General features: G+C 42.3%; 1 protein-coding gene across 5 annotated transcripts; it reads right to left on the bottom strand.

Annotated features, from left to right (window-relative positions):
- Window positions 1-5,069: 5,069 nt before the first annotated feature.
- LOC147897672 (pentatricopeptide repeat-containing protein At5g27110-like) lies at window positions 5,070-25,935 on the bottom strand. Of its 5 annotated transcripts, none has more exons than XM_087380675.1 (6): window positions 25,377-25,435; window positions 19,932-19,965; window positions 9,402-9,502; window positions 9,165-9,276; window positions 6,002-8,820; window positions 5,070-5,807 (listed from the first exon to the last, which is right to left on the bottom strand). In XM_087380675.1, exons 2-5 carry the CDS (start codon window positions 19,939-19,941, stop codon window positions 6,200-6,202), a joined length of 2,844 nt encoding a protein of 947 aa, XP_087236801.1. In that variant the 5' UTR covers window positions 19,942-19,965; window positions 25,377-25,435; the 3' UTR covers window positions 5,070-5,807; window positions 6,002-6,199. The 5 variants fall into 5 exon arrangements, with proteins under 5 accessions (XP_087236801.1, XP_087236800.1, XP_087236799.1 ...); XM_087380674.1 differs by lacking the exon at window positions 25,377-25,435 and adding an exon at window positions 20,058-20,406; XM_087380673.1 differs by lacking the exon at window positions 19,932-19,965 and having other exon boundaries at window positions 5,982-8,820; window positions 25,377-25,935.
- Window positions 25,936-26,779: the final 844 nt, after the last annotated feature.

Below are 26,779 nucleotides of genomic sequence, written 5' to 3'. Positions count from 1 at the left end.
TCGATCGGGAGAGGGATCTCATGGGGAGGGGAAGGCCGAGGGGAAGGTTGAGGGGAAGGCTGAGGGGAAGGCTAAGGGTCAGGCTGAGGCTTGAGGCTGAGGGGAAGGCTAAGTGTCATGCTGAGGCTGAGGCTGAGGGGAAGGCTAAGGGGAAGGCTGAAGAGAAGGCTGAGGGGAAGGCTCATGCTCTTGGGGCTGGGGAGTGGGCTCAGGGGACTTGGGAGAAGAAGAAGGCTCAAGAGACTAGGGAATGGGCTCAGGGGACTTCGGGGAGTTGGGGGAGGGCTCACGAGAGTCGAGGGAGGCACCATCGACCCGAGTAGGTTTGTGTGCATGGATGCCATGGAGGTGGTGGTGCTAGAGGAGGAAGGGTGGAGGCACCGTCCAGTGGGTCTAGCAGTGTTCTTCACTCTTGCCATTGAATAATGAGAGTTAGGGTTTTTTTTAACTTTTTATAAGGGCCCATCATGTTTACATTGAGTGTGTTTGGCCACTACTTTTCTTTTGTGTTGTCCTAATGGTACTATTGTATAGTGCTTGCTATACATAGTCACAGTGGTTTGGTCATTGCTTTTCTTTTATGTTGCCCTAATGGTACTATTGTATGGTGCTCTTTTTTAATATGAAATTCCTTTCACGCAAAAAAGAAAAATAGTCTATTTGAATTGTTTTTCATGAATAAATATTAACTTTTTTAAGGTAAGGGCAATACATGATCAATGTGGCTTCAACTAATTTAACCCAATCTAACCTAGCCCAACTTAGCCCAACCTAAATTAACATAACTTTTTTTAATAAACATCCAACCTAACACACCCTAATCTATGTTATAACCCAATCTACTGTAGAGAGAGAGGGGCAAGGGGAACAAGAATGGGAGGGCTAAGAGGGGGACATGATTTGCTATAAATAGTCAATGTAGTAGTCTACTTACAACTACTTTAGTGACTAGCACTCTAGGTCTACAAAGAAACTTTGGGAAAAAAAAAACTCTCATTCAAAACCTTACACTCTTAAGGAATGCTCACACTCATACTCTCACACATAAGGAAGATTCACAAAGTTCACTAATAAATCTCTCTCAAATGGAAAGCACAAATCTCTCACACCAAAAGCTCAAAACTCCATAAGTTGAGCTATCATTCTTTGAACGAGGACCATTTTGTAGAAAAATGGAGGCGAAATGGATCTTCACCCTCCACAAATAATATGCCTTAGTGGAAGGCATGATACCATATTCAAACATTAGTGGCTAAGAATTGTCTGATCTCCTAAGCCCATTCTGGGATTAGATCCACCAAGGATAGTAGGGCATCTTGAAGATCATCTTCCACTCCTACCATCACCGGTTCCCCATTGGGAATGTGGGACATGTGATCATTCATAAAATGTGTGTGTCCCTTCCTTATAGTGATAGTGAAATCAAACTCTAAAAGGATGAGCATCCACCATGTGATGCATCCTATCGTGCATGGTTTACTAACTAAATAGAGGAGGACCTGGTGATCTACAAAGAAGACACACTTTTTGGCCAGCAAGTAATGCCTAAACTTTTTTATGGCATACACCATGCAAATTCCCTCTTGTTTAGTCATGGTATAGTTCATTTATGTGTCATTTAGTTGGTGGCTTGCAAAATATATCGGGTAATCCAAAAACTTGCCTAGCAGTGCCAACACACTCCCTATTACAAACTTAGAGGCATCAATGTGGACATGAAATATCAAGTCCCAATTAGGTGCTTGCAAAATTAGGGCTAAAGCTAGGATGAGTTTGAGGGTTTCATAAGAGGTTTTTCACTCCTCTATCCAAAAGAAAATAATCAGCAATATGTACAAGCGGCGGGCGATCTCGGCATAGTTATAGATGGATCTATGAGAGTAGCTTGTATGCCCCATGAATCTTTGTATGCCCTTGGCATTAGTTAGTGGGGGGTGGTAGCTCCAAGATAAGTTTGATTTTATTATAATCTGTGGAGATCCCATTTTTGGTCACCACATGTCCAAGGATGACCCCGTGTTTAACCTAGAGTTGGCATTTCAAGGGATTGAGGGAGATCTAGTATAGATGGCATCTTTCAACACAAGTCTCAGGTATTTAGGGTGATCATCCCATTTGGAATGAACACACAGGTCATCTAGGAAAACCTCTAGAAAATCCCTTAGATATTCCTTAAAAGCCGTGAGCATCAACATTTGGAATGTTGAGGGAGCATTAGTGAGCCCAAAAGGCATCACCTTGGAAGCATAAACTCCCCATTCCATGGCAAATATGGTTTTGTGTTGATCCTCTAGCACTATAAACACTTGGTTATATCCCAAGAACCCATCTAGGAAGCTATAAGCTTCCTTTCCAATGACTCTCTCCACCAGAACATGCTATTTAAGGGAAGCGGGTAATGTTCTTTACGAGTCGTGATGCTTACCTCTTTGAGATCTGTGCATACTCTAATTTTTCCATTATTTTTTAGCACTATGATGATGGGGGATACCAGCATTCATCTCGATCCTCTCCCATGTCCCTCTCATTACATGCTTGGAACACATTTAGGGAGGCAATCCTTTGTCTAGTAGCCAACTCAACACATCAAATAGGTTGCCGGTCATTGAGTTGGCTTTCCATGTCTATACCTCAATCCTCACAATTTTTTCATTCTTTTTCTTATAAATCCTGTTTGAGGACCAATCATGGACTAGGCCTCCAACGCGCATAAAGGGTCTTCCCAAAATAACATCATACCCATCTAGCTACCCATGCAAATCCATTACAACAAACTAGAAATGGTGGGTGAGACCAAAGGTTTTGATCTTAATGTCCCTCAATACCTCTACCAATTGGGCCATTGCTCCATCGGTTGGCTAGTTTGACAACCATGTTGGTGTCTCAATCTCAGGCCTTCCCACTTAGCCCAACACTATTTAGTGATAATGCTAGCGCCTCCTCCATCCAAAATTGATGTGGCATTCTTGCTTTGGTAGGTAATTGGGAGCATGGCATTTGTATCACCACTCTGAAAGTATTGGCCCAATTTGTTAACCGAAATCTTTATCAGATTTGGTTCTTTCATGGTGGCCACTTCCTCAAGGGTGACCATTTTTCCATTCAAGAGTCACAGAGATTTCTCGGGATGGGGTTCCCTAAGCATTTTTATCTCTATGGACAAGAATGCGGCTAGCCCTACCACATCTCGAGGTTGGGTGATGGATTATCAGCCTTTTCATTGCGGTTCTTCAAAACCATAAAAGGACATAGGGTTCTCTTCCACAGCCTGGTGTCACTTAAGGACCTCTTCGAACATCTTTTTTCTTAGGAGCGAGCATCCACCAAAGTTCCTTCTGAGCCTTCCTCAACTACCTTTTCTAGGCTAGGGGGTGGGATTAGGGGCCTTGTTTTAGGCATGGTAGCTTGGATGTATGGTATTCATTCCCTTTCTGGTCGTGAATCTTACCTCAAATTTTTCTTGGTAGTCATGGACCAACTGTTGTGTCTGGAGGATTATCAAAAAAAGCAAGCGACAAAAGACGAGCAAGCCAAAAAAAGCAAGCAAGGTTTTAAAATCCCCTATTTGAGTAGCAAAAACATATAACTTATTCAAAAGTCCATATGTTTCATCAATGCTAGAAGGTTAAATATGCATATAACTTTAAAGCCGTTAACACTAATGTCACATCACTTATAAGAGAGTTGGTATGTTTAATTACCAAGGCATCGTTAGTATCAAAGACAAACCCTACTACAATCAAGTTTTCTCTTTCCACCATAGTTCATCAATGGAACCTTCCACACAAGTGGGGTGTTCAAAAGGACTCCTTGAATGGATTAGTTTAGATTCCATGCATATGTAAATGCTCATCTTTTTAGCTCTATTCACTCTTGGAACAATTCTTTCACTCTTGCATTCCATTAATCCAACCTATGCAACAAATTGTTCACAAATTCATATTTTGGTGCATGAAATTTCACTAGATGGTACAAAAAGACATGATAATCATCTAAATCACATCTTGCCATATGATTTGATATATAACATTACCCCATTTGATTTGAATTTGATATGTAACATCATCCCATTTGGACTTGTAAATCAAAAGATACAAGGATGTCAAAATGTCATCTTTTGAGCCAAAACACGGAGCGCATCAATGCGCTCCTTGTTTTGGCCCAAAAGATGGCATTGTCACTATATCCTTGCAAATTGTCAAAGTCCAATTTTTTTTTCCCAAAAGATGAATTTTAACATCCTTGCATCTTTTGATTGTCAAAAACAAATGGCATAATGTTATATATCAAATCAAATAACAAGGCATGATTGAATATCATGCCTTTTTACACCATCACACCACTATTAGAAAGACTATATTACCTCATCCTCCATAAAATGCTACTTATTCAAAGGAAAAAAGCTCCAAAATATTTCATGATCATACCAAACTAGGAATAGCAAGAGAAAAGCAATGTCTCATCCTAGATTAAGAGATGGATGAAAGAAGCTTAGACTTTGATGCACCATCAATTGTGATTCTTGAGAATCAATCTCCTCAAATGATCTCAACCAACTGCTCCTATGAAACTAGAGACAAAGTGCATCACTGAATTGAAATAAACAAAGAGGAACATCCTCTCAAACATGGATTTTTGACTACCAACATTTCAAAATGGAGGGAAATTCAAATATGAGAAGAGAGGATGAGATTGTTAAGGATAACGATACAAAATCAAGCAACAAATGGCAAGGGTGCATCTCGCTTTAAAGATTCAACTATTTTAAAAGGAGAAATTGAAAAGGAATTGGTGAGATCATGACGTGATACTCCATCTAAAGGTGAGAAAGATGGAAGGGGGAAACATGGAAGATGGAAGGGAGGTGCTCCTTGGACAAGAAGATTTAGTTTTAGGAAACGTGGCTCAAGTGAAGTTCGGTTACAATTCAAGAACGTAATGGGAGAGTTGAAAACACTAGAGGGGAGCTTGCATCATACTTTGGTCCATTTAAATTTAAAAATGACAAAATCATGCTACATTCCAATCTCCACAAGCCAATATTATATTAAAATTTGTTCACCATATCCTTCCACGTCCCCACAAGAACGGCTCTCTTATAGGGCCCCTTTTTAGTCCAAAATTTTTGTAATGCAAGTCACAAATATGATAGCATTCATGCATTGGCCATGGAGAAGAAACCAATCAAATCTTGTAGGCAGACAAGATACTACCATACATGTGATCTAGGGACTGGTCAAAGTCGTAGTCATAGTAAGTGAATGAATTGATAGTGCACGCTGTGAGATCGGACATCTGAGGTAAAATCAGGAGACCCTATGACAATCCACAACAATATTCACCCTCGCAAGTGCTGCATGTATAGTGCTCTGATGCTGGCCATCTCTGAAATCCATTGTACAGTACCATGTCATAGGCTCCACATATCAAGCAATCACTGCCTGTAACATGTGACATGGACCTGGGCACATGTGTCCTGAGACATCAGGCAGTCTAAGAGTCGCATCCTTCTAGAAGTAAAGAATCTCTGCCCGCAGGTCCTGTCTCCAGGCATCCAAATCCCTGAGCAGCATAACCATATAGTGCCAAAAAAGGTGATATCAGGGCTCTGCTTGTGGGAGCCTTGCCAAGTGTATGAGGAGAGGGAGGTCCTCTAAGGCCAATCCATAGATAGCCAGCATGCTCATCTTTCTTTAGCTCAGTGATGTATGGCTCCCATACCCCTGACGTGCATACCCTATAATCAGCGTGTTTCTCTGTCCTGCGCACCAGCATCCAGGTGTACCCATGTACTAGGGGTAGATCCCCTGAGAGAGACAGAGAAAGAGAGACAGCTTTATTAAAGTCTGTTAAATCCCTCACAATATCTATGAGACCAAGACGTATCCGAGTGATTTCATTAAAAATAGAAAAGAGTTCTTTAAAAAAGCTGCTCCAAAAGGAAAATAGAGTAAGCCCATCAAAAAGTCAAAAAGTCAAACCTGTAGAGTTGACTGTGTACCTTTGTGGACACTGGACACGTAACATAGGGTAGAGCTCTGCCGGGCTAGAAGGAAGCCTGGCCTTTAAAAAGTGTCGGAGTATCTCTGTGATTTGTCTCTGGCAATCTGTTGTCCCTTACCAGCTCTCTTGTAGCTGTCGCCAATCTCCCAGTGTGTTGAGCTGGACTTGAGTAAACTCATGCAACAACTGATCGATTTCAATATGTCCACAAACTTGCAGATCCCCTCAGCTCTTCTATTCTATCCACCTCGTTTTGCATGCTAGCATGGGCATAGATGTTCCCCATAAGTACATATGGGGCAGCCCTTCCACGGTCTATCAGCATAAGTCGGTCAAAGCATCGTCGTCCTAAACTCATATTTTTGTGTGTTCTACAGGAACTGAGCAAAGAAGTCCACCCCACAGTATCAGATCTGAAAGGCAATGTTTCAAGCAAGTCTTCTCCCTCACAGAAACATCCTGCATGGCCAAGAAGGTCAACTACAGAGTTATAATGTTCAGGAGTTGGTACAATGCCATAGTCATCCCTCATCGACCTAAAGTGCAGACAGCCTTCATCTACTAACCCCACATGGCCACAAACCAAAAGAAGACACAGAAATGTTACATCATTTGGCACCATTCCTTCTTGTTGCATGTCCTCAAAAATACGAACAGCCAATCTATAATTATTATGCTGAGCATTTTCAGCTATCAAAGCATTCCATGTTACAACATTTCTATTTTGTAATCTGTTAAACACAATGCATGCCTTATCTAGGCTCCCGCATTTGCCATACATCCCAATAAGGGCACTGCCAATGAATAGGTCCTGCTCAAAGCCATTAAAAATCGCCTTGGCATGAATCATCCAGCCACTCTCTAGGGCTGCAACATGGGTACATGCTTTCAGGCCGCAAACAAATGTTACCTGGTCTGGCTCTGCACCTTCCTCCTGCATTTTGTGAAATAATTGAAGAGCCTCTTGACCACACTCATGCCAGGCATATCCTGCCATTAATACATTCCATGTCACGGTATCTGGCTTTGACAAACCAGCAAACACTATATATGCATCCTCAAGGCTCCCACATTTGCCATACATGTCAATTAAGGTATTGCTGAGTGATAAATCCAACTCGATTTCACTTTCGATGAGCTGATTGTGAATGTGCCTACCTTGCTCCAGAGATGCTGTACTGGAACATGCTTTCAGAATGCAAAGAAATGTGACTGGATTTGGCTCCAGCCCCTCTACCTGCATCTGCTGGAAAAGCTGCATGGCCTTCTGACCATGTCCATGCTCAGCATAGACTGAAATCAATGCACTCCATGTGACAACGTCTCGACTCGGCAATCTTTCAAATACTTTGTGTGCACTGTCAAGGAGCTCCGATTTGCCATACATATTAATGAGGGTAGTGCCAATTAAGAGATCCAGTTCATACCCCCTTTCTATAATGTGGGCATGAATCTGTTTGCCATGCTCTAGTGCCGGTACACTGGAACACGCTTTCAGGATGCAAACAAATGTGACCAAGTTTGGCACCTTCCCATCCTGTTGCATACGTTCAAAAAGTTCCAGAGCTTTCTGACCATGGCCATGCTCAGCATATCCCGAGATCAAAGCACTCCATGTGACCACATCCTGATTAAGCATTCTGTTAAATACCATGTGTGCATCCTCAAGATAACCACAATTGCCATACATGTCAATTAGGGTGCTGCCAACTGATATATCTGACTCAGTACCACTTTCTAGGATCTGAGCATGAACCAGTTTACCTTGCCGTAAGGCAGCAATGCTGGAACATGCCTTCAGAACAGAAACAAATGTAACATGATCTGGCAAGGTCTCTTCCTTTAGCATTTTCTGGTAAAGATGAACAGCCTCCTGAGCAGGACCATGCCGAGCATACCCTGCAATTAATGCACTCCATGTGACGACATCTCGGAATCGTAATCTGTCAAATACCATGTGAGCATCTTCCAGGCTCCCACACTTGCTATACAGGTCTATCAGAGCATTGCCAATGACTAGGTCTGACTCAAACCCACTTTGACTGCTCTGGGCATGAATCTGCTTGCCCAGCTCTAAAGCTGATATTCCAGAGCACGCCTGCAGGGCGATAACAAATGTGACTCGATTCGGTTGAATGCCCTCCTGCTTCATTCGCTGGAATATTTGGAGCGCCTTATGACTCTGCCCGTGCTGGGTGAAACCTGCAATTAATGCATTCCATGTAACAACGGTTTGCTCTGGCAACATGCCAAACACAACCTGTGCATCCTCTAAGCTTCCACATTTGCTGTACATGTCAATAAGTATGCTACCAACAAAAATGTTAGACTCAAAACCATTTTCAAGGATGTGCTCATGGATTCTCTTCCCATGATCTAATGCTGCTATGCTAGAGCATGCCTTCAACACTGCAACAAAAACATGTGTGTCCGGCTTAACAACTGACTGCTGCATTTGGTAGTAAAGTTTTATAGCCTGTTCACTATGTGCCAGCTTGGCATGAGCTGATATAACTGCACTCCATGCATAGACATTCGGATTAGCCAACTTGCTAAATACTTCATTGACCTCCAACAGACTCTCAAATAAATCAAACATACGGATCAGGTGGCTCCCCAAGAAGGGGTCTGTTTCAAAGCCACTTTCAATAACAAGACGGTGTAGGTCCCTTCCTGCAGCCAAGTCTTTCTCATTACTACATCTCTGCAGAAGACGAAGGAACATGGTCATGGGTATGCAAGTTTCTTGTTGGACAATCTGCTTCAAAACTGAGAGTGCTTCACTGAGTTGACCCTCGTCACATAATTTGTTCAGACCTTCAAATGGCAAATAGCAGCCATTAGATTCATCCCTGTCCAAGAATTCTAATCACATAGGTGTAGCTCTTTTGAGCATATAACATGCACTTCTCCATTCACATTTCACAGCAACTTGTATATAAAATTCACTATTTATACCTGCTCAGCTGTACTAGGTTTGTTAATCACAAGCTGAACAATTATAAATAGGGGTTTTTACATACAAGCTGTTGTGAAATGTAAAATAAGAGTGTCTATTCAATAATTATGTTCAAAAGGAGCACTTAATGCAAATTATGCTACGCAGCTACAAGAATTCGGGATATCCCATCTCATTATTGCATTGTCACGAAAAGATTTACCTTGCCTCAATGTGGCTGGCTCCGTTTTTAACCAAAAGGGACTTGTGCACATATCCCTACGCGATGCTTCGTTTGTCACATTATGCACACCATCTGGGTTTTCTGGACTTACCTGTTAGCCAACCATTCTCACATAAGCAACCAAAGCAAAATAGTCTTACATGCAAAAACATACCAACAGATTACAACCGCAGATAAAATGGATACAGGCCAAACGTTGAAGACCATCGGTATTACCTTCTTTTTCAAGGCACATATTTTTGGAACCTTCCCATTAATGATGCTCCACTCAGCTGCTACCATCTTTTCCCTTTGTTCTACATTGATGTAAAAGAATCCTGCATTTACGTCACTGAACAATTCAAAGAAAGTCCCTCAGTAATAAAGGTCATAGAACATCTAATTGCTCCATTAGTTTCGTCGCTTGTACTTTGCATTTTCCTTATTCTAAAGTCCCTTAATCTCAGCAATTCTTCCATACATATAACTTGACCTAAAGAGAGGCAATTGAATAGGCCTTTATTTTCGATTGAGAAATTCCATGGATTTCTTAGATTGAAAGGTGGGGTAGCTCAATTAGCTTCAAAATTTCATGCAATCAACTCAAGACACCCGTTACCCACTCACAAGAGGGTCTTACCAATAAGCTTCATAAAGATGTTGTGAAAAAAGAAGAGTAGAAGGGTTTAAATTCTTACTCTCATAAATTCGAGAGTAGGGACACTTCCCCCCCATAAATAAAGTGATGTCCTCACTCTCCTCTTTACTCCTTGCCTTGCCTTTCCATCCCTCACCTCCATTAATGAATACATTTTGGAATTCTTTTTGACTGGAGGAATCTATTGGAGGCAGATTGGAGCTATGCCCTATGAGGCAAACTTACTGATACACCAAGAATCGAGCCGTTGAAGCTACTTTTCTAGCATTGCACACTCCACCATTTAGGTAGGCATGGCAGGACTCACTAGGAAGGTCTTACCTCTAAGATGGAACCTGAAGAGCCTTTGGAGGTGCTGCGCTTTGGCTATCCTTTGCAGCACATACATAGTATACAGAGAAGATAGAGAGATAGCCTTCATCTCTTCTATTGTGGCACTTGACAGTCTGAGGCTCAAACGGAGAGACATTGCAAACTCGTAGGTACGTTGAGTGGGCACAATGAGAGGATGGACTGGCTAAAACTTTTAGGGTATCGCTTAGGATGGCATAGCATCTCGGCCGTCTTCTTAAAGCCCTCCATATCTTGCTCCAAAATGGTGCAAAAAAATATGGATGATATCAAATGAAATCTTGATGAGAGTGGCAGCAACACCAACCTACTGCCCTGCAACTTGCAACCCAGATGTTCCACGTGGTGATGCTGGCCACCACCTCTCAAATACTCTCCTCTAGCGAGAATTTGCAGCACTGTCAAAAGGGATAGCATTATTCTAGCATGTAAAATGTCTACAACCAAGAGTTAATGAAAGTTTTCTAGCTCAGCATAACATGATTGCTGTTTGTCGACTTTCCTTCCTTGTTTACTTCTATCTTGAGCATTCTGAGAATTAGTGTTCTATGACCTTTATTACTGAGGGACTTTCTTTGAATTATTCACCGAAGCACATGCATCAATGTAAGGGAGAAGATGGTAGCAACTGAGTGGAGCGACATTGATATGGAAGTTCAAAAGATATGTGCCTTGAAAAATAAGGTAAGCTGGTGTCACGGGCATCCTCAGCCCGTGGCATGCTGGGCTGCCTCGTGGGCTGCCCAGTCAGCACGCACACAACAGCAGCCACATGGACTGCCACTTCAGCCAGCTGACACATGGACTGCCACGCAGGCACGTCAGCAGCCACGTGGCAGGTCGGGACAGACAGCAGATCAGCCAACTCCCTGCCTGGTCAGTGGGCAGCAAACAGGCTGGTCAGTCCAATTCCAGGCCCAAGTATAAAAGGCAGCCCACTTGGCCTTCATTTATATATACCTAGATGAATCTAGGAACATTCCCAAATCCTCCTCTAAAAACACAAAATAGTCCAGTTTCAATCTCACGATAGTCACTCATAAGATCGAAAACCATAAACTCCATCACGCATAGCAGGGACTAGCTACGATGACATCCCCATTGACGTCATCAGCACCCAACAGTGGGTGTAGACCATAGTATAAAAATATGCTCTCACACATACAAGTCCACACACCCACACATACTTTAGCATCCATTTATACAAAGTCTTCATACTGAGTTTCTGTTGGCACTCCAGAGGTGAAGGGAAGACTCAGCCATGACTAAGGCTAGCACTAAAGGAGAAGGCTAATCAAAAAGTACAAAATCTCTTCATTCAAGCTACAACTGCTTGTGAAGTCTAAACAATTTCATTTTAGTCTCTCCCAAACGAGCATCTAAATCTGGCTGATAGGGCAATGCAACATTTAAGATAGAAAGAATTATTGCATACCAGCAGGCCTTCATTCATCATGCCATGTTAGGCATTTCAGACTCAGTTCAGCAGAAGCTAGGCTCCCCGCAGCAGCCCAACAGGGTAGTCTAAGCCTCTTCAGGGACTAGTGAGGGTTCACCTCCTCTAGTTAGTCTAGTTCTTTCCCAGTTTTGCAGCAAGGGTTCCAGCCCCTCCATAAAGTTGTATTCAGCCCTTTGGGCATTCATTATTCAGTTGTATCTACCCCTCTTCGGAGGCCCACTACATTCTCTCCCTCTGAATCTCTCACTCACATCCACAGCATAAATTTGTGTATTGAGTGCATCATCTTGCAGTTTGCAGTTAGTGTTGAGCAGGAGAGAGAGTGAGGATAGCCTATCTACCGCTACAGCTGGTCTTCATGTTTTGCCTATATCCATTTCATCTGTGGTTCTAATCTGTTGGGATTTTATTGCACGTAAGATCATTTCAATGTGGTTGCTTATGTGAGAATTGTTGGCTAACAGTAAGTTCGGAAAACCCAGATGTTGCACAGTCTTTTCCAATTGCAAAGCGCAACGTCGAATGTGACTATGTTGCTCTTGACTTACACTTTTAATATGAACAACACAATGACATGCACGGTGCCCCTCTTCTAGTGATACTTTTTGTAAACTAAATGAAGTTACCAGCTAATTCAACATGAAATATTTGTATTCTTACCATAGTCACCACAAAATGAGTTTCAGGCAGTAGAAATGTTTAGAAACGTTTCTTCCAAAAGGTTTCTACCAAACGGCCTTGCAAATTTCAAGACAGAAGCCATCTGCCCTAGCCCCAAAGCGCCATACAAGTTGGGGCCACGTGTCAATAAATAGTAAGCCCCAGGTACAAGGGTCCCACACCCTGCCCCATTACCATGCCAAAGCTAATATGAATCGGAAAATCCTGGGAGGGGTACTCAAATGGGGGCTAATCTCCTCCTTAACATGTAAGGCCTTTTCAAGGCCCCCTGTATGTATATGGAACTAAAGTCCCTTTCTAATGCCACATGTAACCACAAGGGGTGAAGCCCCAATGGTCAAATCCCCAAATGGTACATTCTGGACAACTCATCAACAGAGAGTACAAAACTGCCACAATCACAGCATGTGGGACCATCAACAAGTACATCAGCCATCGCCAGGCTCTGCCCCCTCACAAGGTACAGATTCAGCCACCGCTGCCATCAGCGGGTTGTTGTCAGCCATCAGTTGCTGCCATCAACAATCGTCTACTGCATTTTCTAATCCACACAAACTTTTGCACTGACACAGGGCACCAACTCCCGTGACAGCCGCCAGTGCACACGAGCTGCCCCGGATAGGGTACCCACCATGCCTCAAGCACAGAGCAGTCCACTACAGTCAATCTGACCATCCAGAACGGTTGCCATGCAGACAGCTCTAAAGACAATTATGATACAATGTTGAAGCCCCAGAAGGGACAATTATGTGTTAACGAATGGTCAGCATCGGGTACAAGGGTCACACACCCTACTCCATAGCCATGCCATAGCCCAAATGAATCCCAAAAAAAACCAGGAGGGATGCTAAAATGGGAGCTAATCCCCCCCTTATATGTAAAAGCCCTTCAAGGCCTCCGCTATGTATATGGGACTAAAGTTCCTTTTTAATGCCACATGTCACCACCAGGGGTGAAGTCCCCCAATACCTCCGCAACAATATCGGCTCATTTTGCACCTGTTTTTTAGCCTTTCCCCACTTTCTTCTTGCATCCTGCCGTCATTCCTCTCTTTCCCTTGCATCTCTACCCCTATATGTTTTATATTGTATATTAATTATGTGTGTTTCTAGGCAAAACTCCTCTAGAAATCTCAAAACATTTCTCTTCGAACCCCTGAAACATGTTTCTCTAAACACTTCTAGTGACTTTGGTTGCTACAATACCCATGGAAATATCCCTTCCTTAACTGCCTTGTCACATCCAACAGATTACTTCAAGTTGAGGACATCACGATACTTTTGGGTTAGGTGTATACAAGGACACAGCAAACAAAACTTTCCAAGATATGGAATTGCAATAAAAAATTGCTTCACAATTTGAAATAAGGACAGCAATTAAATCCTTTCAGCACAAGAAATATCAGGATCCGCACTTGCTTTAACTGTTGAGATATTGAGCTCCACTCGTGATATGCCAGGGTGACCGTTGTGCATTTATGTCACCGACTTGTTAGTTGCAGATGCCGTTGGTACACCACCCATGAATAATAGCTGGATGACAGCTATCCTTATGTACTCTAGTTCGTGGCTCAATTAGTATGCCACCTTAGTTAGCTGAGTTTGGTTTAAGACCCACATATAGGGTTCTTCTATTTCTTTGTACTAGAGTTCTTTTGGCTTTCACAACTAAGAAGAGGAAAACTATTTTCAGCCTCCACCTTTGTGTGTATTTCCCCATTGTGTATGTGAAAAAGCCGCAAGTGAGACTCCCTCCTTCTCTCCCACTATCTTCACATGGTATCAGAGCCTGGTTCGTGGTAAGGAGCTCAAGAAAGCAAACCAAGTTTGCGGTGTCCTGGTAAGAGGACCAGTGTTGCTTTCCTTTGGGAGCAAATCTCAGCAGGTAGCACAACCAGAAATTGCAAGAGTGCATTGTCTCAAATTGAGACGCCCTTCGCGGTGTGACTTTATTTTTCTGATTCGAGGCTATTTCGGGGTCCGTTTTAGAGGCGGAAGTTCTCCGCAAGCACTGAGAAAAAGGCCCTATTTTTGCTGTGCGACCACTGCTCTGCAGGTCAGTGAAAAGTTGCCGTAGAAATTGCATCGTATGCCTGTGCGCATAGATATTGGGAATTACATAATTATCCTTATTGCCTATTCATGCAAAATCGTCATTAGGAAGTGACTGTGTGGTCAAATACCACTTTCGTTAATTTTGCAGATTTACCCTTGTGAGGCAGAAGCTGTGTTTTTTGCAATGACAGAATATTTTGCGATGTTCTGTAATGGCGTCTCATTCTCTTTCACAGATTGTCACTGAAAAGCTTGACAAGAACAACTTCCAAGCATGAAAGTTTAGAATGACGAATTTCCTTATGGGAAAAGGCTATTGGGAGTTCATTACAGGAAATGAAGAAGAACCAATTCTTCCTAATGTTCCCAATCAACACGAAATGCAGGCATTTAAAGGATGGCATGAGAGAGCCATAAAAGTTATGTACTGGCTGTCTATCAGTATTTCAGATTCTATGATTGTGCATATTCAGGATGCAAGTACGCCAAAGGAGGCATGGGATACTTTGGAAAAAATGTACAGCACAAATACGCAAGCCAAGAAAATGCAGCTCAAGCAGGAATTGCACAATGTGCAGAGAGAAAATATGAGCATCAATGACTACCACATGAAGGTGAAGAAAAATGCAGATGCACTTGCTTCCATTGGGTCGCCAGTGGAAGATTATGATTTAGTTTCTGTGACCTTGAATGGTCTAGGAAAGGATTATGCACAGTTCCCAACATCCATTGCCATCCGTGAAAAATTTCTTGATTTTGAGGAGTTGTTTACTCTTCTAATTTTTGAAGAGCAAAGAAATGGTGGTGCATCTTCTTCAGGAGGAACTTCAAAAGAAACTGTCTTCTACTCAAATGCTGAAAAAGGTAGAGGCAGACCAGGCTGATCTGGAGGCCGTGGTAGAAATCAAAATATGCAGCAAACTCAAGAAAACCAGTCCTATAGAGGAGGACGTGGTAACTCTAGAGACAGGGGGAGCCAAAGAGGTCGTGGTAGATGGCAAAGAGGCCAAAATGCAAACAGCAATGTTGAATGCTACTATTGTGGTAAAATGGATCATATGGCTGAAGACTGCTATAAAAAGCATAATGACATCATGAATGAAAAATTGCAACAAGGGAATTATGCATCTTCTAGTAGACAGGGTAATGACAGAAATGAGCATCTCTTTATGTGCAGCACATGACCAATTCTGTGATAAGTGCAGAAGAAAGCAATGATGTGTGGCGTGTTGACTCAGGTGTGTCAAACCACATGACAGGTCATGCAGAATGGATGCAGGATGCAAGGAAAATGAATAGACCAGGATTTGTGGAGACTGGTGATGATACTGCACATCCTATTGTGCAGATTGATAAAATTCCTTTGTCTATGCAGGATGTAAAAAAGAAATACATGTCTGATGTATTTCATGTCCCGAATATCACCAAGAACCTGGTTTCTATTGGTTAAATGGTTGAGCAGGGCTTCCAGGTCAGATTTAATCCTCATGGATGCTTTGTTGGGGATATGAAAAATAACGGTCGCTTGATAGCAAAAGAAAAGAAGAAGAGCAGGATGTTTACATTGGATGCACACATGCCTGAATTGAGTGCAGCAATGTTTGCACATGGGACCGATGTAGTTGCAGATATTGATATCTGGCATAAACGCATTGGTCATGTTAATGTACAGCGACTTAAATCAATGCAGGCCCAAAATATTATTGCAGGATTGCCTAAATTCAAGGTTGCAGAAATGCATAAGGTATGTGAAGCCTGTCAATTTAAAAAACAGGAAAGGAAATCATTTCCTAGACATGTTCAAGAGAGTAAGAAGCCATTGGAATTAATCCACTCTGATGTGTGGACTACTAAAGCTGCATCTATTGGAGGCTGTCATTATTTTGTCACTTTTATTGATGACTACAGCAGAAAAGTTTACGTGTATTTTATGAAAAAGAAAAGTAAAGTGTTTGGGCATTTCAAAGCTTTTAAAGCTATGGTTGAAAAAGAAACAAGTCTGCAAATAAAATGCCTAAGGTCAGATGGAGAAGGAGAGTACCTCTCAAATGAGTTTGCAAGGTTCCTGCAGGAGCATGGCATAAAGCAGCAATATTCATGCAGTCATACCCCACAGCAAAATGGACTTGCAGAAAGGAAAAACAGACATATTAGAGAGGTATCTCGGGCCATGCTAAATGAAAAAGACCTACCAGATTATTATTGGGCTGAAGCAGTTGCTACAGCAGTTTACATAATGAACACGACTCCCACTGCAGCAATACATGGCATGACGCCAGAGGAGATGTATACTGGTAACCAGATATTTCTCATTTGAAATTTTTTTGTTGCATTGCCTATGTTCATGTGCCAGATGAGTTGAGGTCCAAGTTGGATCCAAAAGCTGAGAAGTGCATCTTTATTGGTTATTCTCTGCAGCAGAAAGGGTATAGATGCTATAACCCTTCTACTCGTAAGTTTACAGTGAGCAGAGATGTTTTTGATGAGATGAGTAGCTGGTATAAACCAGTAAATGTGATTGATGATGTAGATGCACAAAATGGTAATGCTGCACAGAACTCACAGCAACAATCACAAAATATTAGTAGACCTGCAGTGTCCTCTAGCAGTGGTTCACATACTTCGCCATGGACAGGCAGATTGAGATCAGGAGAATCTCCTCAAAGCAATGCAGATAGTGGTATGCAAGTCTCACGAAAAGGAAAAGAGAAGGTAGATCAACCCATGTTTGATGTGAATGCAAGTCACTCTTATGTGGATGGTGAATCCAGTGGCTCAGAACATAGCATTAATGATGAGTTGGGTATTCCTTCTGTTGTAACACCTAGAGTAAGGAACCAGGGATGTTTTGAGAGCACCTGGAAGTGAGCCTATTTTGCGCAGGTCTACCAGAGCTAGGTATCCTATGGATAGGCTGAAATATGATGGATTTACAGCCATTCACTATGCCTATATGGTCAAAGTGATACAGGAACCAGAACCCACTTCTTTTGAGCAAGCCATGGGAAAAAAAAAATAGGAGAAAGCCATGGATGAAGAAATGGATGCCTTAGAAGCAAATGCTACATGGGAATTGGTGCCTTTGCCTAAAGACAAGAATGCAATTGGCTGTAAGTGGGTTTATAAGGTGAAGCACAATGCAGATGATTCTGTAAACAGATACAAGGCAAGATTAGTTGTCAAGGGGTATGCACAGACATATGGCATTGATTATGAAGAAACATTCAGTCCGGTTGTAAGGATGGCAACCGTAAGAGCAGTCATTGCTATGGCTGCATCAAAGGGATGGTCTTTACATCAGATGGTTGTAAAGAATGCCTTCTTGCATGGTGATTTGCAAGAAGAGGTCTTTATGGAGCAGCCACCAGGTTATGTTCATGCTGTTCATCCTGAGTTTGTTTGTAAGTTGAAGAAAGCCTTGTATGGCTTGAAGCAAGCACCTAGAGCATGGTCTGACAAGATAGGACAGTATCTTGTCACTATTGGCTTTCAGATTTCCAAGGCAGATTTCTCACTTTATGTGAGAAAAATAGAGAAAGTTATTATGCTGCTTGTCATTTATGTTGATGATTTGATCATCAAAGGTGATAGTGATGAAGATATCCTTCATGTGAAAATGCTATTGAAGCAGAAGTTTGAGATGAAGGATTTGGGAGAGCTACATTATTTCTTGGGCATTGAGGTGATTAGATCACCAAGTGGGATACGGCTCTTGCAGAGGCAGTATGGATTGGACATGCTGTCCAAATATGGGATGACAGGCTGTAAGCCTATTTCAGTTCCTTTGGAGCAAAATGTGAAGCTGAGCGCAAGTGCAGGTGAGCTTCTGGAAGACTCTATTATGTATAGACGCATAGTAGAAAGTTTGATTTATATGACTATTACTAGGCCAGATTTGAGCTATGCTGTTGGATTGGTAAGTCAATTTATGCAAGCTCCAAAGAAACCGTATTTGGATACGGCTAGACGCATACTCAGGTATGTGAAGTCCACATTGCAGTATGGACTATTTTATGAGACTGGGGTTCAGATACAGTTGCATGGATACACTGATGCTGATTAGGCTGGTAGTATTTCTGATAGACGATCTACCAATGGATATGTGTTCTCTTTTGGGAGTGCTGCAGTCACTTGGAGCAGCAAGAAACAGCCTACAGTTACCTTGTCGAGCACAGAGACTGAGTACAGGGGTGCAGCAATCGCTGCATGTGAGGTAGCTTGGTTGCATAAGCTACTTTATGATATGCATCAGTCAACAGATGGACCATTTGTCATTTATTGCTTCTGAAAGACTCTACTATGTACAGACGCATAGTAGGAAGTTTGATTTATATGACTATTACTAGGCCAGATTTGAGCTATGCTGTTGGATTGGTAAGTCAATTTATGCAGGCTCCAAAGAAACCGTATTTGGATGCGGCTAGACGCATACTCAGGTATGTGAAGTCCACATTGCAGTATGGACTATTTTATGAGACTAGGGTTCAGATACAGTTGCATGGGTACACTGATGCTGATTGGGCTGGTAGTATTTCTGATAGACGATCTACCAATGGATATGTGTTCTCTTTTGGGAGTGCTGCAGTCACTTGGAGCAGCAAGAAACAGCCTACAGTTGCCTTGTCGAGCACAGAGACCGAGTACAGGGGTGCAGCAATGGCTGCATGTGAGGTAGCTTGGTTGCATAAGCTACTTTATGATATGCATCAGTCTACAGATGGACCATTTGTCATTTATTGTGACAACATAAGCAGTATACACTTGGCAAATAACCCAGTCTACATTGAGGTGCATTATCACTATGTACGGGAGAAGGTTTTACTAAGTCTTATTGATCTAGTTTATGTTAGCACAGAGGATCAAGTAGCTGATATATTCACGAAAGCATTAGGCGCAAAGAAGCTGCGCAAGTTCAGAGACCTGCTTAGTGTGTAGAAATTGGGATTGGTTGAGATATCGAGCTCCACTCGTGATATGCCAGGGTGACCGTTATGCATTTATGTCACCGACTTGTTAGCTGCAGATGCGGTTGATACACCGCCCATGAATAATAGCGGGATGACAGCTATCCTTATGTACTCTAGTTCGTGGCTCAGTTAGTATGCCACCTTAGTTAGCTAAGTTTGGTTTGAGACCCAGATATAGGGTTCTTCTATTTCTTTGTACTAGAGTTCTTTTGGCTTTCACAACTAAGAAGAGAAAAACTGTTTTCAGCCTCCACCTTTGTGTGTATTTCCCCATTGTGTGTATGAGAAAGCCGCAAGTGAGACTCCTTCCTTCTCTCCCACTATCTTCACATTAACTACCTGATTCACAAAGGTCTGCAAACAACCTCATTAATCCACTCTTATAAGATCATTTTTTAAATCAAGTCTTAGTTATAGAAAGTGTTGATTTTGAAAATGTCTACAGACTATGAAACCAAATTTATTTAATGCATATAAAAGCCAATTCCGTTCTTTAAAATCAAAGAAATTAGGCTAATTCAGCGGGTACATGCATTAATCGTCGAACGCTACCCACAGGAGTTGTGAGAAACATGAGAAATACAGAAAGCGACTCACCATCGATCATCTCCAGCTCAAAAGAAACTGCCGTCTAAAAAAACACAAGCCCACAAACCAAGTTGATGAGCACAGTACAAAGGTGACGAGTACCAAGGAATGGAATTACAAGGAGGTGAAGCTGACCTAGAAAGTGGCAACGACATGCGAAAGAGAGGCTGGTGAGGACTCAGTTGATAGAAAAGGTGCAATTTGTGAGCCGAAATGTGCAGAAGGGGAGAGAGAAGAGTGGAAGGACCATAAATTGGGTGGAATTAAGAAAGGAGGGGGCAAGGAAGTGTGGAAAAGGAGGGAGGCTGAGAGTGCAGGATTCATATTGTTCAGAAGCATGAAACTAATTAGGTGTGTGCCAATGACATTGATTAGCACCCGATGCTTAAGCAATAATAAGCTCAAATGGGAAGCCTGCGATTGCTTGAAGCTTTTGATAGGGAAGTGTTGCTCTTTCGCATCTCCACAAAGTTGATTAAGCTACTGATTGCTTGCTCTCTTGTGATTGGGAAATGTCGCTCTTTTGCATCTCCCCAAAATTTATTATGCTTTCGCTCAGTGATTTTAACGTTTTCTGTTGCCAATCTACTTCAATGAGTCGCCCTGTATGTGCATGGCTCTCCCTATAGCTCATGAACCTAGCTGTGATGATGAGCTTCGTTTTCACTAGGGTGCTTTGACATCGATGATGCTCTCATGCTCACCTCGGGCACATGCAACATTTTTTGCAAAGTTCAAGCAAGGAAGGCAATCGGATGTTTGACGTAAGGCAATAGATGTGCAAACGGACTACACGGGCAGACAAGGGTCTACAACAGGGGGGTATGCAATAGAAATAAAGAATAATGCTTCTCGGATTTCAATCTAAACCTATAACTCTGATGGTGTCCGTCAAACTTTAAACTATCATGAACCCTCGATTTCAATAACATCCAGCAAGAAACTTTCTTGACGGTACTGCAATTGAAACCCACGTGTGCCCAACCTACCTACGCACACGCATCACTTTTGGTAAAATTCAAGCAAGGGAGTGCACGCCCACCACAATTTGTCCTGAAGCTCCAATGGAAGGCAATCGGATGTCTTGACAAACGCGGTCTACACAAGCACGCAAGGGTCGATAGGTCCAATAGAATTAATGAACATTCCTTTCTACTTGCCTATCGGATTTCAATCGGAAAATGTGCATATAACTCCAATAGGGATAAGGTCCTGCAAACTTTAGGTTATCATGCACCCTTGATTTCGATCAATCCAGCTAGAAACTTTCTTGATGGCTTGCAATCGGAACCACACATGTGCCTAACCTATCTGAATGACTCTTGGGTACACTTGGCAAGATGAATGTTGGAATAATCATGGGAAAGGGATCACGTCCAAAAGAATGATGTCATGTTTTGCCATAATTTTCCAAATTTATGTGAAATCATCTTCTTTGAGGTTGTGAACTTTTGTAAATGATGTTTTCATCGAATGAAAAATGCTCGACACCTCATGCACTTTGGGCACTCACCACCTGCGTTCGATTCCCTAGAAAGCTCCTCTGCTCCTGTCAACATAGGCCACGGGCGGCTGACTCCTCGTAGTTGGCCATGGGTGCGAGTTGTGAAAAACCCCCCCAAAAAAAAAGCAAACAAACAAACGAGGTGAATAATATTTAATAATTCAAAAGGCCCGTCCGAGATCCAAAAAAGCGAAAAAGAAGACACTGGGCATGGTGCGTAGGGAAGGGGATGGAGACTGGGGGAGATAATGAAGTGAAAGCTAAGAGAGAGAGAGAGAGAGAGAGAGTAGAGAAAAAGATAGAGGATTTCAAGGGAAAGAAATAGTAAGTGAAAACTTGGACCAATCATAATAATTTAGGAATTTCACAAACTAAAACTCTAAGTTTCGCTTCTTAGAGAAGCGAACCTCCAATAAGACCTACCCCAAAAGGACAGGCCAAAAACACAAAAATGCTGATTGTGATACCCCAATCATGAAGTATTGATGCATCTCGAAGCCATGGTCTTCCCAACAATATCTAGTATGTGGTCGATCCTTAGGGAAGATCCCGTATGGTGAATTATATGGTGAATTTGACTCCCCCAATTTTTGTTGACACATTGTCCACAATTCCCAGTGCAGGCTTCATCTCAGTGTGGTCGGCTAGTAAGCGTATGTTGAATGTGGCATTTCTCATTGGTGGGAGGCCCCATACTTCATAGAGATCCTTTGCAAGAATGTTGACACCTACCCTCGAGGGTTCACATCACAAAATTTTAGTATATCACGTGCATTCAAAAGAAGGGGTATTTTAATGGAACTTTTAAAAAAAATTTAACAGATTTACAAAAAAAGGAGGGGTTTTTTAATTCAGCTTTAGGAAAAAATCCTTTTGTTCATAAGTAAAGAGAAGTATCTTTATTAGGGGAAAAAAGTGAGTTGATAGGTTTTTAAAATACCCCTTGAATCCACGTGATATTTAGGGTTTCTTAGTACCCCACCATCCACTATAATTACAAGATATTGGCCAAAGGCTTTATGCTGAAGACAGATGGTTACATTTTTTACGTCATCGGCTCATCACACAAAGCAAACTAGCTTAAGAATAGTCAAAACTCTAAAATCTGTCAAACTAGAATAGACAACTCATCAAACAAAGCAAACTTAAATAGTCAAAACCCTAAAAATAATGCCTTTATTGTGCACCAAATGATTGATGATGATGGCCTAGAAAATGCCAAAAAACCTTGAAATTTTGTAATTTCAATGTGTGAAAGCTCCATGAAGGCGGCATCCAATTTAGAGCTCAAGCGATCAAGATACAATTCTCCAAAATTCACATGACTTCCGACCCTTGCAGAATCCTGCATTTTGGAGACCCTATGGTAGGGCTCTCTCTTATGTTTTTAGGTCTTTAGACGGGGAACGGGATGTCCTAATGGGGTGACTCCCCCGTGCGAATGGACCCTTAAAACCCTTAAACCATGAGGAAAAAAAACCCCCTCCATTCTCCCCAAAGGAAAGTCGGATTGAAACAAGAATCAAGTACCCCCTATAACGGTATCTAGAGCACCAATACACTCAAAACAAGTAGCCCAAACGGAGTGTACTAGTTTACAGCATAAAAACAAGGAAGAAAGACTAAAAGAGAAGGAAGAAGAGGTCATTTGAAGTGGTTTTTCAACACAAGTGAAGCGGGAGTCGGATAAGTACTACCAACTCTACAACACTTGACTTTTGCTGTAAAATTGACCCCTTTTCTGAAATTACAGCAATTCATTTTCTCCCTTGTATTGCTAAAAGGAAAGAATGGAAGGAGAAGGGATATTTAATAATGAACTTGTCCTTTTTCCTTCATCGCCTTGCTGCAACAAGATAGCTCCAAGAGCATCCACACCCACCAAAGGATTCACATAGAATGGCATGTTCCAATTTTAGTGCTTTCACCGAAGAAAGACTGCCCAGCATCTCTTTGACCTTCTCAAGCATGGCATCACATTCAGCATTCCACACAAAGGGGTCCTGCTTTGAATGTGTTGTAGAGGATACAAAGCCTCCGATATCAGAGGGATGAAACGGGACATACACTTGAATTTTTGCAGGAAGGTAATCAATTGTTTTGTATCGTATGGCAAGAGCGACTGATCTGTTTGATTGGTTCTGCAAGCATAAATATAAAGTTCTTTTCTCTGAGAAAAAGAAGTACAAAAACTGCCAACAAACTCTACCAACACTTCAGCAAGCAGTCCACTAGGCATCGAAAGCCTCCACAATGAGAGATAGCCCTCTGTCTATACAAAAGGCTTTCACCCTCCAATCCCTAAACAACTGAGACCATTTGTACAAAGACTCATTCCAAAGCAATCTACTGGAATCTCCAAGGAGAAATATCAAGGATACATATGCTGGAGACTTGGTTTGGTGCTGTTTGTCGTTGGAGCAAGCCATGTACCTCCTAGAAGTTCCCTTTTCTTTCATGCCTTTTGTAACTTTGTGGTAGTCTGATTTGCAAGCAGATGGGCTCGACTGGCACGGATCTAAGGGGGGGCTGTGATTGATCTAGAAGGTGGAGAAGCTTGCTACTGGTCATGAATTTGCAAAAGGGGTCATGGTGGAATGGTAGTTGGAGCCAAGACTATGGGCTGTCCATTGGATGAGGCAGCCTTGGGTAAAGGTGTTATGCCTTTTGATGAAAGGTGGGGTGCCCTTCGGGCTGCCCTTATGACGCTTCATATAGGATGAGTGCGTGGCACCTTTTTGGTCACAAAGGGGTGTGACTCATCACTAAAGGCATGTGTCTAGGCGCACCTTGTCATGAAAGGGTGCAAGTAGATGCTCTTCATGTGCATGGCATGAAAAGTGTATTTCACATATGAGCGTGCCTTTTAGCAAACAAATGTGACCCTTGGTACGAGAGCGTGTGTCTCATAAGTCTCAAAAATGAAGTGGTGTGACCCTTCATAAGAGGGTGTGTCCCCTGGGTAAACGATGGAATATGTCCCTTGGTTAAAAATATACGACTCTTCATTAACAAGGAGTGTTTGTTGGACGAAAAGGTGCATCCCAATGGTCTAGGACGCCCAAGTACACAAAGGGGCACGATTATGGTCATGCCTATTCACGTCATTATGTGAAGTTAGGGTATGGAGAGACCACTATAAACTCACGTGATGCGGTGGATGTAATTTTTTTCAATGCACGGAACACCATCAGGCGTAAGCTAGTGTGAGGTAGCAGCTAGAAGATGAGGGCCACGTACCTATAATCTAATATCATCAGTGAGCTGAGTTCCGAAACAGAGGCTGTAATGATAGGAGAGAAGAAGAGAAGAAGAATATCTGTATTTACTGAAGTGTCAGAAGTGTGTTGATTTATACATGAGGCCTCTCTTATAGAAAGTGAAGAGCCACACATGAAAAGGTGTGCTCCAAAGGGTGCGTGCATGAAGAGGTGTGTACCTAGAGGGTACAATACAACTTTACAAATAAAAGTATCCTCTTCATAAATGTGTGTCTCTTTGGAAGAGTTGTAGCTCTTCATTGTATCTTTGAAGAGCTCAGATGTTTGCAATTGTGAGATGCGATCTCACAAATGGAAGAGAGAGAGAGAGAGAGAGAGAGAGAGAGAGAGTTGAGGCATAACATTGAAAATTGCTACCGGCCATGTCATGATCTGTGATATATTCCTTTCCTAAAACCATATACTTACTTTATAGAGTTAGCAAGAGGACCAAGATTTCAAGATATATTCCTTTCCTAAAACCATATACTTATATAGAGTTAGCAAGAGGACCAAGATTTCAAGCTTTTACTCCTAGAGATGGAGGCAATAGGACTCAATGTTCTCTTCGTCCACAGTTTATATCGACTGTTAATAACTATTAAGCTCAGAAATGCAAAAGAAGCGTTTAGATATAGAAGATCTCAGGCTACAATTGCAGGGTTCCCATCTAAGTGCAGATTGAATGACCTCTGTTTGCCAGCATTGGCCTGTCGTCTCCCCTTAACTTGTGGGAGAGCCATTTGCTCTCACCCTGAACCAAGCCCTCACCGGGTAGTGCTTCCGACCCATCCGACAACATAGAAACATCGATTACAGCAGCTCCATTGGACGGATTCTCTGGCGCAACCTCAGCTTTCCTGGGGCCAACAAGAAACTCTCTAGGTACGTAGGCTGCGCTTGACTCTACTGACATAAACGCAGGGACATCCAAAGAAGACATTGAGGGGTTCGAGGTGAACCCAGTTCCTGCACCCCGCTGCACGGACTCTTCAAGGAGGACGCAACCTCGACCATAGCTCGCCAAGCCTCTGTGCGAAATGTTGATCAGCTGAGTAGCTTTGACGGGACCTTGACAGCAAATGGAAGCTGGGCTGCGAAGTGGGTCGAGAAGACGGGAGGGAAAAAGGTCCATAGCTGGAGAAAAGAGAGCTTGTGAGGAAGCTGGCTATGGAGGTGGAGCTCGAGGCCACCATTGCATTAGCAAAGACTCCATGCCAAATGTATCTAAGAATATCCTCCAAGCCTTTGGCCTTGGTAGGTTCAAATCTTGGAGGCTCTTGCCTGTGTGTGTGTGAGTAAAGTGACCATAACTCTCTACCCTGTGTGTGTGTGTGAGAGAGTAGGTTGACCATAGCTCTCTACCCTGTGCCCCCCAATTCAAGGCAGATGCGCCCCTCGATAGGACCAGAGGTGGGTGAGTGTGTGAGAGAAAAAATGCATCTACAAGTGCACTCGAATGCCTTAGAAGCAAAAGAGAAGATAGACTATCCGCCTCGATAAGACCACGGGTGGGCCCTCGATAGGACCACGAGTGGGTGAGTGGGGTGGGTGGGTGAAAAAAAAACATGCATCTTAGAGTGCACTCAAATGCAACATAGAATATAGACTAGCTCCAATACCAAGTGTGCACAAGTGCACATAGGCTTGTATATTGGTAAAGAAGCACTTTTGGATGCAAAAGAGAAAGCAAATGATTTTTTTAAGGGAATTGGCCTATTACAGCGGCACACAGCTCAATTAAGTTTTTAGCATGTGCTTTTCGATGCAAAAGAGAAAGCAAATGGTTTTTTAAAGAGAGTTGGCCTATTAAAGGGACACACAACTCAATTAACTTTTTAAACATTACACACATGGAAATTCACGAAAGAGTTCGAGCCTCCACTCTAACACTCTAAGGAGGGCATGCTAATAAAATCTTCCATGAGTTACTTGAAAAGGTAGGGACAAGAGGGTGAAACGAGAGAAGGGGACAATAGAGAAATGGAAGCAAGAACTTATGAAGCTTTGTATGGATGGTGGTTAGGGGCGGATGCATGTCTAAGAAAATAAAATCTTCTGTGAATACATTGGGAAACATATACTTACATAAT

This window comes from Dipteris shenzhenensis, chromosome 10 (genome assembly GCF_047967505.1).
Source record: "Dipteris shenzhenensis isolate YYH24624 ecotype China chromosome 10, Dip_SZ_1.0, whole genome shotgun sequence".
Lineage (NCBI taxonomy): Eukaryota > Viridiplantae > Streptophyta > Polypodiopsida > Gleicheniales > Dipteridaceae > Dipteris > Dipteris shenzhenensis.
This window is presented reverse-complemented; position numbering and strand designations above follow the sequence as displayed.